At 46.4% G+C, this 17224-nt stretch overlaps 1 protein-coding gene across 1 annotated transcript; it reads right to left on the bottom strand.

Moving 5' to 3' along the window:
• Positions 1–1129: 1129 nt before the first annotated feature.
• Positions 1130–16896, bottom strand: LRRC52 (leucine rich repeat containing 52). The gene is made up of 2 exons (XM_010984437.3): positions 16275–16896; positions 1130–1455 (listed from the first exon to the last, which is right to left on the bottom strand). The coding sequence occupies exons 1-2, from the start codon at positions 16894–16896 to the stop codon at positions 1130–1132; spliced, it is 948 nt and encodes a 315-aa protein (XP_010982739.1).
• Positions 16897–17224: the final 328 nt, after the last annotated feature.

Below are 17224 nucleotides of genomic sequence, written 5' to 3'. Positions count from 1 at the left end.
TGAGCCTAGAACTTGAGCATGATTTGATCTGGGGGAGAGAAAGGGAAAACCTGGAATGGGTCTTTGGGCTGAGCCACCCCTGCCTTCTGCTCTCTTTCCCTTCTTCTAAGCAGCCCAGAGAGCAGGACCACGTGAGTGTATACGTGGCTATTCTGCTTAGAGCTTCATCTGAGAAAGGAGGTCAAGGTGCACAGAGCATGGGCTTTGGGGTCAGGCAGCCTGGGGCTCAGTGCTTGTTCTGCTTCTCATCATCTGTGTGATCTTGAGCTGGTTACTTAGCCTCTCTGAGCGTCAGAGAAATGAGGTAACGATGACCACCTGACCTGATTGTTGTGAGGGTTAACCCTTGGAAGAAGATGTGTGTGAAGCTTGGTAAGATGCTGGGCACTTGGTCAGGTCTCAGTGAACTGTGACCGCCTCTGTGTGCCCCCCTCCTTCATTTTGTCCAAGGCTGACATTTGGTTAAGTGGCTACACATTTCTTGGAAAGCCAGCTTCGTTTAAAGGGAAAAATGTGGACATTGGGAGGCTGGGCTACTGACCATTTGGGTGACCTCAGTCAGTTGTTTAACCTGTCCAGGCCTCAATGTTTTCCCTGTAAACTCGTGTCACTATAAACGAGGATTGCTGTGATCATGGTGAGGTGAAGTGTGAAGCTAGCTCGTAGACACAGACCATTCATGTCTGCTCTGGTCATTGTGTCTTGTGTTTTTCTCCATTTGATCATCTTAACCTTGACTCCCATCCTCAACCCCTCCCCGAATTGTTGCTCTTTGAGGACAGATCTCACATCATGTATTTCTCTTGTCCCTCCCTCCAGCACTTATTTTAGGGGTACAGTTGGTCCTCATCAAACCCAAGTTGTCCTGCTTTTGGGGTGGCCTTCCTCAGCACTTAGAAGCACCCAACAGCTTCTCTAGGCTTTGTTCTATGCCATCCTTCTGAGCTCAAGGCATCGTCCTTGGGCTGGTTGAACTGGAAAGGATCAACCTGCGAAATGGCCACAAAACATTTTATTCATTTTACTAGTAGGCTTCCGTCTGTAAGGCAGCTCCGAGGAGTGGGAAGCGGAGGGCGAGACAGAAGACAGGGACCCTGGGAAAGCTCTATCAGACAGCAACCCCTGGCCACTAAATCAGCTGAGGGAACCCGTCGTGGCCCGATTCCATCCCTCTTTGGAAAATCCTCCTGCTGACTTCCACCCTCTGCCCGTACTCGTCCTCGCCCTCGTCCTCGCTCGACCTGCGGTGGGCGTTCTGGTAGAGCACAGCGCACACGCCCGTCAGCCAGGCGGCCACGGTGCCCGCCGCGAAGATGCAGAAGCCGATGAGCAGCACAAAGACGTAGTCTTGCTGGTCCAGGTGCGTGATGCACATGTACCGGAGCGGGTTCCCCACCTGCGCGATGGGCCACCCTGCCAGCTCTGTGGGCTCCACGCACGTAGCGTTTTGGTCATCTGTGAGGAAACACACAGCAGGCAGAGTGCTGAAACAGCAGAACTCCCAGGATCCGGAGGCCAATGGCGACCTGGAGAGGCCGTCTGGACCCTCGCTACTCAACGTGTGGTCTGTGGATGGGAAGCATTGGCATCACTTGGACCCCTTTAAAAATATAGAATCTCAGGCACCACCCAAGGCCTCCTGAACCGGAATCTGTGTCTCAGCAGATTCTGGATAACATGCAGGGTCTAGGCGGGGGACAGGAGACAGAGAAAACCCAGACCGAGGTATCTGGGCTTGTTTTGCAGAAGTGGGAGACACAGAAGGGAGTTAGTGCAGTGAGAAGCTTCTGCTAGACTTCAGGGTAGGAACCCCAGGGTATGTGAAAGCAGTGATGTCCTCGGTGACCAAGGAAGAGAGGGAGATCAGGTTTGGACTGGAGCCCGAAGCAGGAGGACTGGGGGTAAGGACTGCAGAAGTGAGCTGATGGGGAATGGGGCAGCTGGGTTTGGAGGCTGGAGAGAGCTGTCCAGGCTGAGCGCTAAGTCCTCTCCAAGCTGGACGCTATTCCCTGCACCCCGACTCTGTGTCGGTGTACCTACAGTGAAGTCGTATATTACTCTGAGGAAGATGGTCTGAAGTCTGTGATGCTGTTGAGGACTCTGTCTTTGGAGGAGGGTGTAGACATGGGAAGGGAAGCCAGCCTGGGGGCTGCCACATCCACTGTTTGCAAAGATTACAGAGAAAAGGAGAGGAAGCAGCCTCTCTTGAGAATAAGTGTGGGGCAGCAGCCCGCAGGGTGACCCTGGTCCATGGGAGGGCTCTCAAGTCTCCGGAAAGGGATGGGGCCCTGGGCCTTCACCTCAGGTTGCTGTCAAGGGGCAGGACCACAATTACACCTCAAGGCCTCTCTAGTCTGCCGGGGTTTGAGGACCTCTGGGGTTTTGCCCAGGAGGCCCAAGAGTGGGACTGATGAGAAGGAGGGGAGGCTCCTGCAGTCTTCAGGAATTCTAGCAAGACAGGGCTCAGGTCATCTGCCCAAGCTGCCTGGAGTCCACGCGGGACTATACAAAGAAAGCTGTGTTTGAGAAAAGAAAACGTGGAATTTTGAGAATCTGGAGTGTGCCAAGGGGTGCCTGGTGGGGGATGTGGTTTTCTTATTCTATTTTTAAGAAAAAATTAGGCTTTCAAATTGGGGCTTGGGTGGCAGAGATGAGACTAAACATTAAACACCTATTTCCCCATTTTGGAGCATTACCTTGAAAGGAGCAATTAGGCAGTGATTTTAAAGCATTGTTAGGCTGCTTTTAAGTGAGAGATGTGGGTGTCTCCTTGGGGAGGGTTTTTCTACCGCTGCATTCTCTCTCCCCCCTTCACTGCCTGTCACCGCCAAGGTGGGAGCTCTCCTCGCCTCCTCACAGGTCTGTCTCCACCCGTTCCCAGTTTCCCAGCTGCGGACCATTTCCACACACTCCTGCCAGAATTCCCTTTGGCGAGCTGGGCTCTTCCCAGGCACGCTCTGGCTCAGAACCCTCTTCTGACTCCCCTGAGCACCTGGCCTGGTACTCAGGGCCCTCAGCATCCGCCTCCTCCCACCTTTCCCACCTTATTTCTCAGTGCTCACAGTCACCCACCCTTCGTTCCACTCAAATTAAACTACCTGTTATTCCTCTAGGACACTTCCCCCTGATCTTTAGCTGGCTTTGTTACATCGATGCTCTTTTTTGCAAATATCCCTTTCTCCAGCTTTTGGGTGATCAAGTCCTTCCTGTCCTTCAAGGTCTAGTGTAAACGATTCTCTTCCCAGGACTCCTTCCCCAGCCACCTCGTCCTCATAGCTCAGAGGACACGTGAATTTCCCCACTCCCAGCTCACCTACAGCACCTCCTAGGATCATTCTCACTGCATCTATCACATTCTACCTTGCTTGGTGGTTATTTGCCAGAAAGGGGTGCATCTTTTCTCTCCTACTAGACAGACTTTTAGCTCTTGAAGGCATAATCCATGTCTGATTATTATTGTTCTTGTTAATAAGAGCTATCGTTCATTGACTGAATTAATTTTTAAATATTTGGGGGTTTTCTAGTAATTCTAGTTCAATTCTACTGTGGTCAGAGACATACTCTTTGTGATTTCAATCCTTTGAAATTTATTGAGAATTTGCTTTATGGCTGAGCATAAAGTCAATTTTAGAAATTCTTGCATGTGCACTGAAAAAAATGTGTTCTGTCTTTGAGTACATTGTTCTGTGTATGTCAATTAGGGAGTGGTTTTATACAGATCTTTGTCTCTATTGACTATTTATATCTTTATTGACTTTTTATCTTTTTTGATTTTTTGTTGATTTTATTGATTTTTTCAAAACTATTGTCTCAGTCACTATTAGCCTATTTCTTGTGTATTAGCTACTGGGGAAGTATGTTAAAGTCACCAGTTATGATTGTGTACTTGTCTACCTCTCCGCATAGTTCTGTTAAGTTTTGCTTTACAGATTTTGAAGCTATGTTATTAGATGCATACAAAGTTATAACTGTTACTTCTTCCTGGTAGATTGAGCCTTTCCTCATTGATCAATATTGCTCATTATCTCTAGTAATGCCCTTGCCTTAAAGACTACTTTGCTTGATGACATTAGTATGGCTGCACCAAATTTCTTTTAGTTAGTGTTTGCATTGTGTATTTTTTCCCATTCTTTTACCCTTAAGTCTTCTATGTTCTTATATTTAATGTACATTTTTGTAAGCAGGATGTAACTGGGTTTTGTTCTTCATCCAATCTAGCAAACTTTGTATTTTAATCAGTCCATTAACATTTAATGTTAGACTTTGGATCAACTGTTTGTTTTCCATTTGTCCCACTTTTAATTTTTATTTATTTTAGAATTTTAGGTCTTTTTTGTTTTTTTTATTTTAATTTTTTTAATGGAGGTACTGGGGATTGAACCCAGGACCTCATACATGCTAAGCATGCGCTCTTCCACTTGAGCCCTTCCCCCTCATTTCTTTTTCTTTAGCTTGTTCGTCATACATTCTTTTCCTAATCTGGTATGATGATTTTAGAATTTATAGCCTCATCTGCTTATCCTGGAGTGTCTGATATGTGCTAGGCACTGTATAAGGTGCTTTACAAAATTAAACTCCAATTTGACCACCCCACTAAGTAGTTTTAATTCTTCTCATGCTACAGAATTAATAACTTGTTCATCAATTATTCCCTCTTTGGCTTTCTTGATCTCCTTGCTTCTGACAAAAGGCTACCAGGTACTGTTGTATATGCTGTGTACTGCACAATCCCAAGACTTTCATTCACATTACAATCAGGTGTCTAAGCCCCATATTATCCCTTCCTCAGCTCTACTTCAAGGGTGCAGGGCACCTGCCCCAGTTAAAGTGCCCAGGTACAATTACAGGTATCATTAATGTTTAAATTCTTCCCACAAATAGTTCCTAAGGAAAAATAAACTACCCCCATATTTAGTTCCACATGTGGCATGTTGCTCCTAGGTGGAAAAACCGTCTGCCAAAATCAAATGCATGGAGAAGCAAGAGTTTCTGGGGCCCAGAACAACACCTGTTAGTGCAGGAACCCAGGATGCCTTCCCTTCAGAAAACCTGCTTGAGTCCAGTGTTCACTCTTGTGTCCCCAACATCTAGAATAGTGCTTAATACATACTAGAGCTCAAAATGTGTTGAAGGAATTAAATATTATTTGTTATTAATCCTTTGAGGTCAATGTAATTATCAGTGGGAGGAGAGGGAACCTGGGGAAATAGAAGACCATCGATGGGCCAGCTGGCCTTGGGCCACCTTGGACTACTCTATACCAGGCTTAATACCGCTCCCTGCTTACCTAGTGAGAGTTTGGGGAGGACTCAGCGAGCGAAGGGGTGTGAAGTCCTGGAGGGGGCAGGAGTAGATGGTCTCCAGGACCAAATGGAGGGGTAAGCCTTGAGCTGGGAAAGGGCACCTCTTCTGCCCTCTGAGACTGCAGAGAAGGAAGTGAGTGTAAGTGTAGATGGGATGGCCGTGAGGATGCAAGTCCTTCAGGCACGGTGTCAGAGGTAGTTATTACCACCCCCCAGTTCCTGTTTGAGAATTGTTCGAGAGAAGAGACCCTGTTTGTCCACCTTTGTACCCCTGGTGCCTCACACACAGTGGAGGCTCAATATATGTCTGTTGAATGCATACAGGAGGGGATGCGTGAGTTACTAATCTGATCTCATATAGCAGTTCTTAAACGCTCTTGTTTTTGGTCTTTCTTATTTAGGACTGGTTCCTGATTAGAATTTGAAGGGATCACTATTATATTCTGCTGTATCATAGGTGGCCCAGAGGAGAAGTCTCCCTAGAGGGGAAACTAGATTGGACCATGTAACAGCCCAACGGCACCAAAGCCAACTGGCCAGCAAGGCCAGCTTCTCAGACCCTCATGCGTGGTCCTCTGAGCAGTTCTAGTCCTGGCCTTGGCTTCTACCTTTGCCTACCTGGAGCTCCTTTTCCTTGTCACCCAGCTTTCTTCCCTTGATGGCATAGGCAAGGGTTCAGCAAACTACAACCCATGGACCAAATCCATCCTGCTGCCTGCTTTTGTAAATAAAGTTTTGTTGGAACACAGCCATGCCCATTCATTTATGTTATTTCCTATGGCTGTGTTCATGCTACAAATGACACAGTGAATAGTTGCAACAAAGATCCACAAAGCCTGAAATATTTACTATCTGGCTTCTTATAGAAAGCATGTGCTGACTCCTGGTCTAAAGCATCCTTGGCATCTTAAAAACCTTAAAGATTTGGGTGATTTGGGCTTTGGCAGTGCAGTTCTTACCTGATACAATTATTTTCCCCCCTTGGATAATAGTTCATATTTTGGTAAAGGTTAAACCTGACTCATAGATTCTTGGAACATTACAGGAACGACCTTGAAATCCAGCAAGTTTGACCTGATTATCCCTGTGCTTTAGGCTAAGGACTGGGCTTTTGTATAAGTGGTTTTGTATATATGGGCAAGATTTAGAGCAAGATCTTTTCCTCCTATTGCAGTCTTATGTGCTTGTCAGTACCCGGAATTCTGTCAGCAGGAGATAGAACCTTTCATTCCACTGATAAAATAAGGCTTAAAGTGTAAAAGCCTCTGGAAAAGAAGCCAATGACTTAAGCCCTACCCTGGGGAACCCCTGCTACTGGCTTCCTTGAGCAGTTTAATGGGGAAAGGGAGCCAGCTGCACGGCAAGCCTAGGGGATGGTACCAGGCAGTTCTTGGAAGCTAATGGAAAACTCTATTTTGCTTTCAGCTTGGGCGAGGGCTGGACCTGCTGAATAACTACCCATCTTCTCAGAAAAATCCAGATAGTGGACAATTGTCCTCATGGATAAGGGGCAATTTTGAAGAGTTCTGTAGTGGAAGGGCAGCACCATTCACCAGTCCCCCAGGCAGAAACTTGGAAGTCCTCTTTCCTTCCTTTCTCATATCCTGTAATTCAACCCAGAAGCCAATCCTGTTAGTCCTACCCTCAAAATATATCCCCATTCTTACCTCTTCTCATCTTCTGGACCATTACCCTGGGCCAAGCCCCCATCCTTTCTTGCCTGAACTCTCATGGCCTCCTGACTTGTGTCCCTGCTTTCCCCACAGCCCCCCTACATCTCTCTGGGGAAGCCATGTATATAATTTGTAGGTCATGTCACTTTCTGGCTCACAACCCTTTCATGACTTCCTGTCATGTTTAGAATAAAATCAAAAGCCTCTCATGGTCTGTAGGTCCTGTATGATCTGACCTCTGACTGATATTTTTATCTCATTTCTGACCTTGGCTTCACTCTGTCTCAGCCATACTCACCACCTACTATGTTGAGCTCATTCCACCCCAGGGCCTTTGCACTTGCTCTCTCCTCTGTCTGGAAAGCCCTGGGTCATATTTCCGTTGTTGATCCCCTTACTCCATTCAGTTCTCTGTTCTTCTTGATCTTTTAATATGTTGGCATTCCCCAAAGCTTCTGTCCTTGTCCTGGTACCTTTTCATGCTAAATTCTTTCCCTGGCTGATCTCATCCTTTGTTTGGTTTTGCTGATTGCCAGTCAGCTGATGATATCCAAACATATATTTTATCCTCTATTTTGAATTTCAGGTCAGAACATCCAAATGCCTACTGGTGCACAAAGACCTCTCACTCAACACGTTCAAGACAGGACCTGGCTTCTTCCCTAACCTCCTCACCGCCCTTCCTCTGAGCGAAAAGCTGCAGTTGTCCAAGCCAACACCTTGGGAGTTATACTCAATTTTCTTCTTTCCTTTATTTTCCACATTTCATTTATTTTTTATTCACTCAGTATTTACTGAGCATTTTCTCTGTGTCCGAATCTTTCTGAAGATTCAGACTTGCTCTTTGCTCTTATTAAGACCTTCCTGTCTATCAGGGAAGACAAACATTAAATTAATACAAATGTGTTAATTACTGAGAATTGTGCCAGAAGTCACAAAGGGTGTACAGGGAACTATGAGAGGATCTAGTTCAGCCCCAAGTCCTGTTGCTTCTACCTTCTAAACAGTTCCTGCTGACCTGTCTGACCTCTTCATCTGTACTGCTGCTATCGGCTGCCATCCTCTGTTGCCTGTGTGCCTACAGGAGCCTCCTAGTGCTGTATCCAACTTGCCTGCCTTCCAAAACTTCTCAGGATACCCTGAATGCCCTCTAGAAAATCATTCAAAGGCCCCCATTGTTGTACTCCTCTTTCTCTTCCTATCTGCCTCCACCCTTTGCTGGCTTACTTTTAGGTTGGGGAATTCTTCATCTCTAGAGATGAGAAAATCAGGGTTGGCTGCTCTGGCCAGCCTTGCACTGCCTCCTTCCAGAGGTCCGAGTGGTGTTGGATGGCCAGATGGGTCATGCATGCAGGTCTGGCATTTCTGAACTTGAGGGAACTTTGCATCACCCACTATCAGGGATTCCAACTGGGCTGACCTAGAGAGGTGTGAGAGGTGTGAGAATCACCCAGGATCCTTCCCAAACCACACATCTTTGCTATCCCCATCCCTCCTCGAATTTTCTGGATGGTTTAGGGAATCACTGACCCAGATGCACCCCTCTCAGCTCCCTCACTGCCCTCATGAGGCTGCTCCTCTGGCTATCAGCAGGAGGGAGCCATAAGACCACAGTGTTCATGATAAGGTTGGAGAGACATGTTAATAGAGCAGTTGACAGCCTTGGAAATGTCTGCTGCCCAGCTGCTCCCTTTTTTGGCATCTGGTCTTTACTGCAATTTCTCTGATGGAGGAGATGGGTCAGCATTAATAGTGGAAGAGTGTGAGGACCTGAATTCATTCTGGAAATCTAAGTTTTGGCACAGTTGTAGATGACTTTGTACTTGGTGGACTGAAATGGGGCCATTATCCCATTACATCCCTTGAATACATGATGAAACAGCCTCAGAATGAAACTAAGATGTTCTCTGCTCAAAATGCCCTCAGAATGACTTGGACCTGAGACAGCACATGACCCAGTCCATCTGCTCCCTGCAGATGTCCCCGAGTGGCTTTGTCCCCCTGCCTCGGCGGCACTCCTGCCCAGTCTCCTCTTGGGTCCCCCTCGTCGGGCTCAAGCAGGACTGCTTAAGGACCATAATTTAAGAGCTGGCGGAGAGGGACCCCCTGTCCTGAGACTACCCCCGTGTCCCTGCTAGTAGCCGTCACTTTCTGAGTTCTCACTGTTTCTGGCTGTTCCCGATCAGGCTGCAAATGCCCCTTGAGGGAGATGTATCAGAATATTATCGGTCTCTTTACACCTCAGTGCAAAGCAATTGATTCACTATTTGGAGCAGCCGCTGCAGCTCTAGAACCCAGACCATTGTCATAGCGTTTCTCAATGCGACCTAAGGAGCACACGCACCAGGAACTCACTGAGTCATCCTCTCTGGACGGGGAGCCTGGGCCTCTTATGCTCATCAGAGTTCGAGAACCGCAGGCGGAGCAGACCAGGCCTGGGAGGAAAGTTCAGGGCACTGAGTCCTGGGAGCAGGGGGGTGAAAGCATTGTTCTAGTCCAGCAGAGGGTGCTTAAGACAGGAGGTGGCAGAGGGCAGGAGTTAGAGGTTGCATTTCCTAATTACGTGACCATAGCCCGCATCTCTAGGAGCCCCTGCACCTCGGCACTGACCCGTCCTGCACTTACTCATCTGCCGACCCCTGCTCTCCTCTTAGCTCATTTAAGTGCACCTTATCTTCTATTTAGATGCTGGCTAAAAGGGGTCTTATAGAGTGTCTAATCCCTTTCCCTTATTTCAGAGAAAAGTGCGATTCAGAGAGGAAAGTGACTTGCCCCAAACCACACCCTGGCAATGCTGGGATCAGGGCAGGGCTTCCTGGCTTTCAACTGCATTTTCTCTCTATTGAATCCCTAGATTGTCTTATTAAAGACAGGAATTATGACTTCTTTCCCTGCGACAAAGCATCCCAGCATTATAATACAACGTTGGGCACGTAGTGAACATACAATAAATGTTTCAGCGTTGAATGGACTATGATGTGCTTGACAGTAAGGAAATATCACGGCAGGAGGGAAAACGCTGGACGTGGATGTCAGAGGCTCTTCATGCTGGGCTTCGCTCTAAATCCACTTACCAGTGAGGAGGCTAGATTCCAAAGTCCCAGCTGAAGCATCCTATGTTAAAAGGCTTCCCTGACCAATATGGTGGCCACAACCCATACAGGTGGCTATTTAAATGAATTGAAATGACATAAAATTAACATTTTAGTCCCTCAGTTACACTAGCCTGATTTTAAGAGATCAACAGCCCTGTGTGGCTAGTGGGGACTGTTTCGCACAGCACAGATTTAGACCATTTCTGCTGCTGCAGAAACTTCTGTTGGATAGCGCTGGACCGGACTTTGAGGGTGGAGGGGAGATAGGGGGCCAGGTTTTTTCTGTCCAGGGGCTTAGAGCTGCGTGAGGTTTTGAGAGCATCTTCAGAGGCATTCGACCCTGTCCCACTAGGGAGCTCTATCCCGGGAAGAACTCAATTTCCACTCTCACCTTCAAATAGCATTAATGACTGGAAAATTACAGTTCCGGCCAGGAATGAGTCCTCCTATTTGCTGACCTTAGCCAAAAAGGAAATGGAATTTGTGGATCTGTTTTAACTCTGTATTGATCGGAGCATCCTGGCAACCAGCACATTTTAATCCACCCCCGTTTCGGCTGTGGTTTTTGTGTTTGGAAAGTGAATACATGAACTGTTTGAGGACTGGGCAGTGTTCAGTGCATCTGGTGGGTATAGCATTGGAGAGCTTCCTTTGATGAAGACCTTTGATAATAGCATCAAATCTCTTGTCCATGTAGGGAAGTTCTGACATTCCTATTGGCTGTAGCCTTGTGGTAATAAAGGGGGAATAAAACATTCGGCCTCCTCTGCAGCCCCTCTATGGGGGGAGGGGCGGACTTAGCCAAAGTGTGACATAAGGGAAGGACATGTTATTGCCCTCATGTCTTATTTTAAGACTTCTCCATTTCTTTCCAGGACCTTGGCTTCCTTCAAGGTTCCCCACTGTTGCAGAATTAATCTTAGCTAATTGTATTTCTCAAGAATTCACTCTTCCCTCTGATATGAAAGCTGATAAAAGCTTAGGGGCACTTGCATTATTCCATCCAGGAACTTATGTATTTTTTCATGATCCTCTTCGAGATGGGGGCATTTTCTGGGACCCAGAAAGGTAAATCTCCAATGGCTAATTTTAGCCCAGTGGTAGGCAGCAGATAGGGGGATACTGGGGCAAAAGTACAGCTCGGTAGTGTTCAGATCACAAAATTACACCATGAAGGTGACTTCTTTCTCCCAAGGCCATGTCTGCCCCAGAGTCGAGCTGACCTTCTTGCCCTCATCCCTTGAAAACTGTCTGCATATCCTCCCCTGTTTCTTGCAGGTGGGGCTTGTCTGGAAGGTAGAACTTCAGTTCCAGGTTCAGGTGACTCAGGAAGAACCAGCCCCTAGTCTCATGGCCCAGGCTGAGACTAAGCTTTGATTTGGACTTCTGGTTTTGTTCCCCAGGGTCTGAACGTCGGTATTCATAACTCATCTAATATCCAGCTCCCTCCAGGACTCCCTCTGTCCCATTTTCTCAGGGATTAAAATCCTGGGACCTGCTCGCCACCTTCCCATCTCCTGTCTATATCCCCACGTGCATCTCTACAGTCACGTCTCCTGGACAGGATGCATGTCCTCTAATACGGCTGGGCTCTCCTGAAGTCCGCCACTTGTCCCAGTGACTGGGACAAGACCACCCGACTGACGTTGGCTGCTCTGTTAGTACCCTGTGTCCTTCCTACATCTGCCAGCCATCCGTTTAATGAAGGCTTATGGTATGCCAGGCTTAACACTAATGGCAGTTCACATTAGCAGTTCATCAGTGTTCTCATTTCATCCTTACGACAGCCCTAGACAGATTGGTTCTATTGTTTTACCTTTTTGAAAGATGAGGACACTGAAGTTCAGAGAGGTTAAGAATTTATCTAATATCCTATAAATACTTAATGGCAAGGCTAAGGTTATAATCCAGATCTGTTTCACTCCAGAACCTAAGCTCTAAACACTGGGCTTTCCTGCCCGTGTGGTGGCTGTCCTTCGCTGCCTGCCGCTGAGACTCTCCCAAGTGCTTTCTCTATCCCCACAGGCACATGCTCACCTCTCTTGTCCCTCTCTGTCCAGTGGGGTTAGTTCTGTTGTGCCTGACAGGACCGTGGGACACACATGGTGCAGAGGCTCCACAGTCATATGAGTCTCCATACACAGCCCAGGCTTCTTGGCTGGTTGCCTCCATGAGCACTTGTTTGGCACATAATAAGCACTCAATAAATATTTAAATGGATGAATGGATGAGCTGAGTGGTAGCATGGAAGTCCCTTACTTTGCAAGGGATCTATATGCTGGAATTCTGCTGTCATCCTGAGCTCAATACTGAACCACAGGTCAAATCCCCCAGTACTAAGATTTAGTATCTCCCTGGGTCTAAAATGAAACCCGTCTTTGAGCTGGGTTCTCCTTTATAACCAACAAGGTTATTTGGTTTATTTCATACAAATTCTTCATATACCCTGAAATTTGGACGCATGAGAAAGAGATGTGTAGGTTCCATTCTAGAACATGCCAAAGATGACCATTTTGATAGAAAATGTGGTCTAATAGATGGGCTTAAGGTTGAAAGTTCAACTAGAGTGTTTGTCAATAGCAAAGATATTTTGACCCAACGAGACTTGAATCATCACATAAGAATCACGCGAAACAAATATTATCCATTATGTTGAGGTCTGGCTAAAAGGTAGAGAAGTATCTAATGAATTTTACTGTGTGTGTGTTCAATTTTATGCATACGTGTGTCAGTTCATATGTCTTCTGTGTGTAGCTACACATTTATGTGTGCATGCACATTATGCATATGTAATATGTGGGTGAGTGTGTATGTGAGGAGGTGTGTATATATGTATGGTATATATGTGGGATATAGCTGTGTGTTTGTATATGTGTAAGTATGTATGTGTGTTTGCATGTGTGTTTATGTGTATGTTTGTGGTTGTGCATATACGGGAAGGGAGAACCAGACTGAATAAGATGCAAAGGCGAGCGAACACTGAGATTAGGTCTATTCTTTTAGAGTTTGGATAGATTGGGGTGCAATTGGTTTGCAAGGGAAGTGCAGGCATGTTATAATGAGTTTATGATGGCTTGGGCTTATTATCCAATGAAAATAATTTTGTGTGAGTTCCAGGTGTAGCCAGATAGGAAGTAAAGCTGAAATTTAGATGCTATGCCCATATGCTTATAACACAATTTATGTTTATAAACAAAGTAACTTATTGGATCATAGTTATCATGTAACTTGAGGATTTAAGAGATGGTAGTCACATGGAAAAAGACCTGAATTTGAAATCAGAGAACGTCAAACCATTTTCTCCCCATTTAGTAGCTGTGTGATTTTGGGTGGATCAGTCTATCTTCTCAACCATAGGGTAGGGGTAAAAATACCCATCTTAGCCTCTTCCACAGTCCTAGGCACAAAATTTAAGGGTTGGTGTGAAACTCAGTAAAGAAAATGAGACAGAATGTATGAAGAAAATTCAGTAGCTGCAAAGCTCTATACAAAGATGGGTTGTTCTAAGCCTGGCCTTGGGCTCAGGGATGTTTTTAAGAGATAATAATAGTGAACTGGAGCAATGAGACCATATTTCTGCATCAAGTGGCCTGAGAAGTTTCCTCTAGGCCACAAAACAGCAGAGGGGGACGAGCAGAGGGGGACGGGCAGATTGGCAATTGCCAGGGTGGAGGTGGGGGAGGGGGGCATTCATGTGTCTGCAAAGGTGGTCCCACTGGCCAGTGGGTGAAAACTTTGCCTCAAAAGACATGCTCTTCATTCAAGAGCTTATGGGCTTGACAAGATAGACACCCACTTCTGATGTTTTTGAAAACATCCAGTGAAACAGACTCGGTTTATAATGCTATTCGATCCTGGGTTGAATGGAGTCAAGGAGTCCAAGGTAATTCGCCTGAAAATTCTGAGAAGATACAACTTTATAAAAGTTGTATAAAGCAAAATTCTGATTAAGGGAGATTTGATGGGAGGTGAAGTGGTAGGCTAAGGGACTGGGGAAGAAGCCACTGCACCCTTTTCAGCTAGGTAGGGAGTCTTCCTGGCAAATTGGTGGTTTCTGCTCAAGGGAAATGTGTGTATGGTGGGGAGGGGGCAAGAGAAAATGATGCTCTTCCGTGGGCTAGTTACAGGAAGAATGTTGGGGAGAGTCCTATTTGGGTACCACATTTAATGCATGAGAATGATTAATACTGACCTTCTTTTAGGGAGCTTTCTAGAAACCACTACAGCACCAGTCATTGAGAAAAGTAGAAGACATTATCTCTGGAGAGGTGAGTCAAGCTACCCAAGAAACTGTTCCTGTGTTCTTTTATGATTAGTACTGTAAATAGGATGGTCTTATAGAAAATAAACTTATGGTTAACAAAGGAGAAAGGGGGTGGGGAGGGATAAATTAGGAGTTTGGGATTAACAGATACACACTACTATAGATAAACTAGATAAACAACAAGGATGGACTGTTTAACACAGGGAGCTATATTCAACATCCTGTAATAACATATAATGGAATAAATCTGAAAAAGAATATCTATTGATCTATGTATCTATCTATCTCCTAATCACTTTACTATACATCCAAAATTAACACAACATTGTAAATCAACTACACTTCAATGAAAAAAAAAAAAAGAGAAGATGGTCTGACAAAGTTAGTTCCTTTTGATTTATTCTAACTCAAGCTCAAGTACCTGGCAGCATGGCCAGGTGCCTAGGGTGCAAAATTTAAGGAGACACTGACTCTCAGTGCCACCTTCAGTTCTGCATCCGAGGAGCCTTGCCTGCTGCACCATAGCCCAGCCCCTGCCTGGAAGACATTTTAAGACACGCCCATTGGAAAGCCAGGAGGGCACGTTTTTACTTGCCGTCACCACCCAGCTCCCTCTCCCCCAGTTCCCAACACCTGTCATTTTGGTCAGGAACCTTTCTAGAGCATTGCCACACGGGCAGGACCTCATGTGGAAACTTCAGCAGGACATTTGTGAAGCTGATGCATGAAAATATTTTCAAAACAAACACCCAGGAGAGGCAAAGAAGAAGGGGTTCTGGTAGGGTTTCATTATCTCAGAGGCCCCAGGCTCTCTGTGAGGGGTTATTTCATGTTTCTCTGAAGCTCTGACTTCCCTGGATGACAGTGACATTGATGGAGTGACAGGGTTGAAGGACAAGGGCGGGACAGTAAAGTAACTGAAAAGAAGAGGGAATGAGGCAGCGGAGTGACCCGGGGACCACGGCAGAGGGGTGGGGACAGGGGACAGAATGGCAGCAACTGGCTTGGAAACCTACGAGGTAAAATTTGAGAGTCTGCCTGTAAAATTGGCATCTCCCGGCTTGACACAGTGGGCACCGGCGGCCCACTCTCCACCCATTCATGCCGTTCTCCCTCCCTGCGAGGTTAGCATCTGAAGACAAAGGGAACATCAAAAGCCCTCTCCTCTCCTCCCTCTCTCATGAGTGTCCAGGTGGCTCATGTACCTCTCTTTGCATCTTTGTTGAACGCTCCCTTTTATATATCACACTATTGTATTTTCTACTGGCTATGATTGAATTGACTTTTAGACCTGGGAAAAATTCAGTCACTGAATTAAAGAGATTAAAATAATTTACCCATGGAATTCAGGGTCCGTGTACTACTTTGTTATATCGCAGCTACAGTACTTTATCATTTCCATGCATATCATTTATTTAATTTATTTATTTTAATTTATTTTGTTTCTTTTGGGGGTAGTAATTAGGTTTATTTATTATTATTATTTTTATTTTTATTTAACAGAGGTACTGGGGTTGGAACCCATGACCTCGTGCATGCTAAGCATGCGCTCTACCACTGAGCTATACCCTCCTCCCTCCCCATGCGTATCATTTTATGTTGACATGACAACTCTGTTTGGTAATATTATTGTCTCCACTTTGTGGATCAGGAAACTGAGGCTCAGAGAAACTGTGACTTTCCTAAGGGCAGCCAAGTAGTAAGTGCTGAGTAGGAGCAGAACTGAGTTCTTTGGACGGTTATTCTAGAACCTTTCCTACTGATCCTTACTGCCTCTCCAGTCAACCCAAGGATGGATCCTGCAAAGCAATAAGAAAGCTTTCAATCAGCTTCACCCAGATTTTTCTCCCACCCTGACCATCTTTTGACTTCACCTTTCCTGGCACCAGTTCCTCTTACACTATCGCATCCTCTTCCCCACCCCCAACCAAGCCCTCACCTGGATGGTTCAGATGGGACACTATCAAGTAGATGGAGAAGTCCAGGAAGGAGCAGTTGCACTTCCAGGGGTTTCCACTCAGATACAGGGTCTGGAGTGATACGAGGTTTTGGAAGGCAGCGTGGTCCAAGGTCTGCAAGCCGGTATTTCTGAGGTCCAGATACCTCAAAGAGCTGGTGTTGGCAAAGGTGTACTTGTTAAGTGATAACAGACGAGGGTTGTTGGAGAGATTCAGCTGCACCAGGTTGCTAAGCACGGAGAAACTGTATGGGGAGATCAAGGATAGATTGTTGAAGCTGAGATCGAGGTAGATGAGTTTGAAGACCCCGATGAAGGTATAATCCATCACCTCCTGAATCAGGTTTTTCTGACAGTCCAAGTAAACAAGGTCACTGAGGAGTCCTAGAGTCATCGCTGGCAAGAAACGGATTCTGTTATCACTCAGGTACAGCCTCCGGGTGTTCAGGGGGATGTCGGGGGGGTATTCAGTTAATTGCATCCCTGTGCAGATCACTTCTTGGGTTTGACACTGACAATCAACTGGACACTTTAACCCTGATGCCAGTCCCATTCCAAAGGAAAAGAGTAACCACCCGGGCCCAGGGCCTGAAGCAAGGGGCATAGTAAGAAGCGGCGACTACCCTCCTTCCACTTTCCTGCGGGCGCTGTCCCTCTGATCAGAAGGCTGCCGAGGGGTGGGGTGGGGCGGGGGAGGGGCTCTGGAAAGAACTGTAACACCCTAGCTTTGTGCAAAGCAATTTTCCATTACAGGAGAACCGCACAGAAGTTGAAACGCGAGGCCCGATGCCCCGCCGCCCAGCCTGGTGGCTCTGCCGGATTGCTCACTCCCAGACTGCTGCTGGAAGTCTGCCCGCTTGGCGGCTTTCAAAGGTCTCACCCTTTCCCTGCGTTTGCAAGTGAAGGGGAGCCAGGGGAGAGCCACATGACAA

The sequence above is a fragment of the Camelus dromedarius genome, chromosome 23 (genome assembly GCF_036321535.1).
Source record: "Camelus dromedarius isolate mCamDro1 chromosome 23, mCamDro1.pat, whole genome shotgun sequence".
Classification (NCBI taxonomy): Eukaryota; Metazoa; Chordata; class Mammalia; order Artiodactyla; family Camelidae; genus Camelus; species Camelus dromedarius.
The sequence above is the reverse complement of the archived record's forward strand: the minus strand, read 5'-3'. Positions and strand labels throughout refer to the sequence as shown.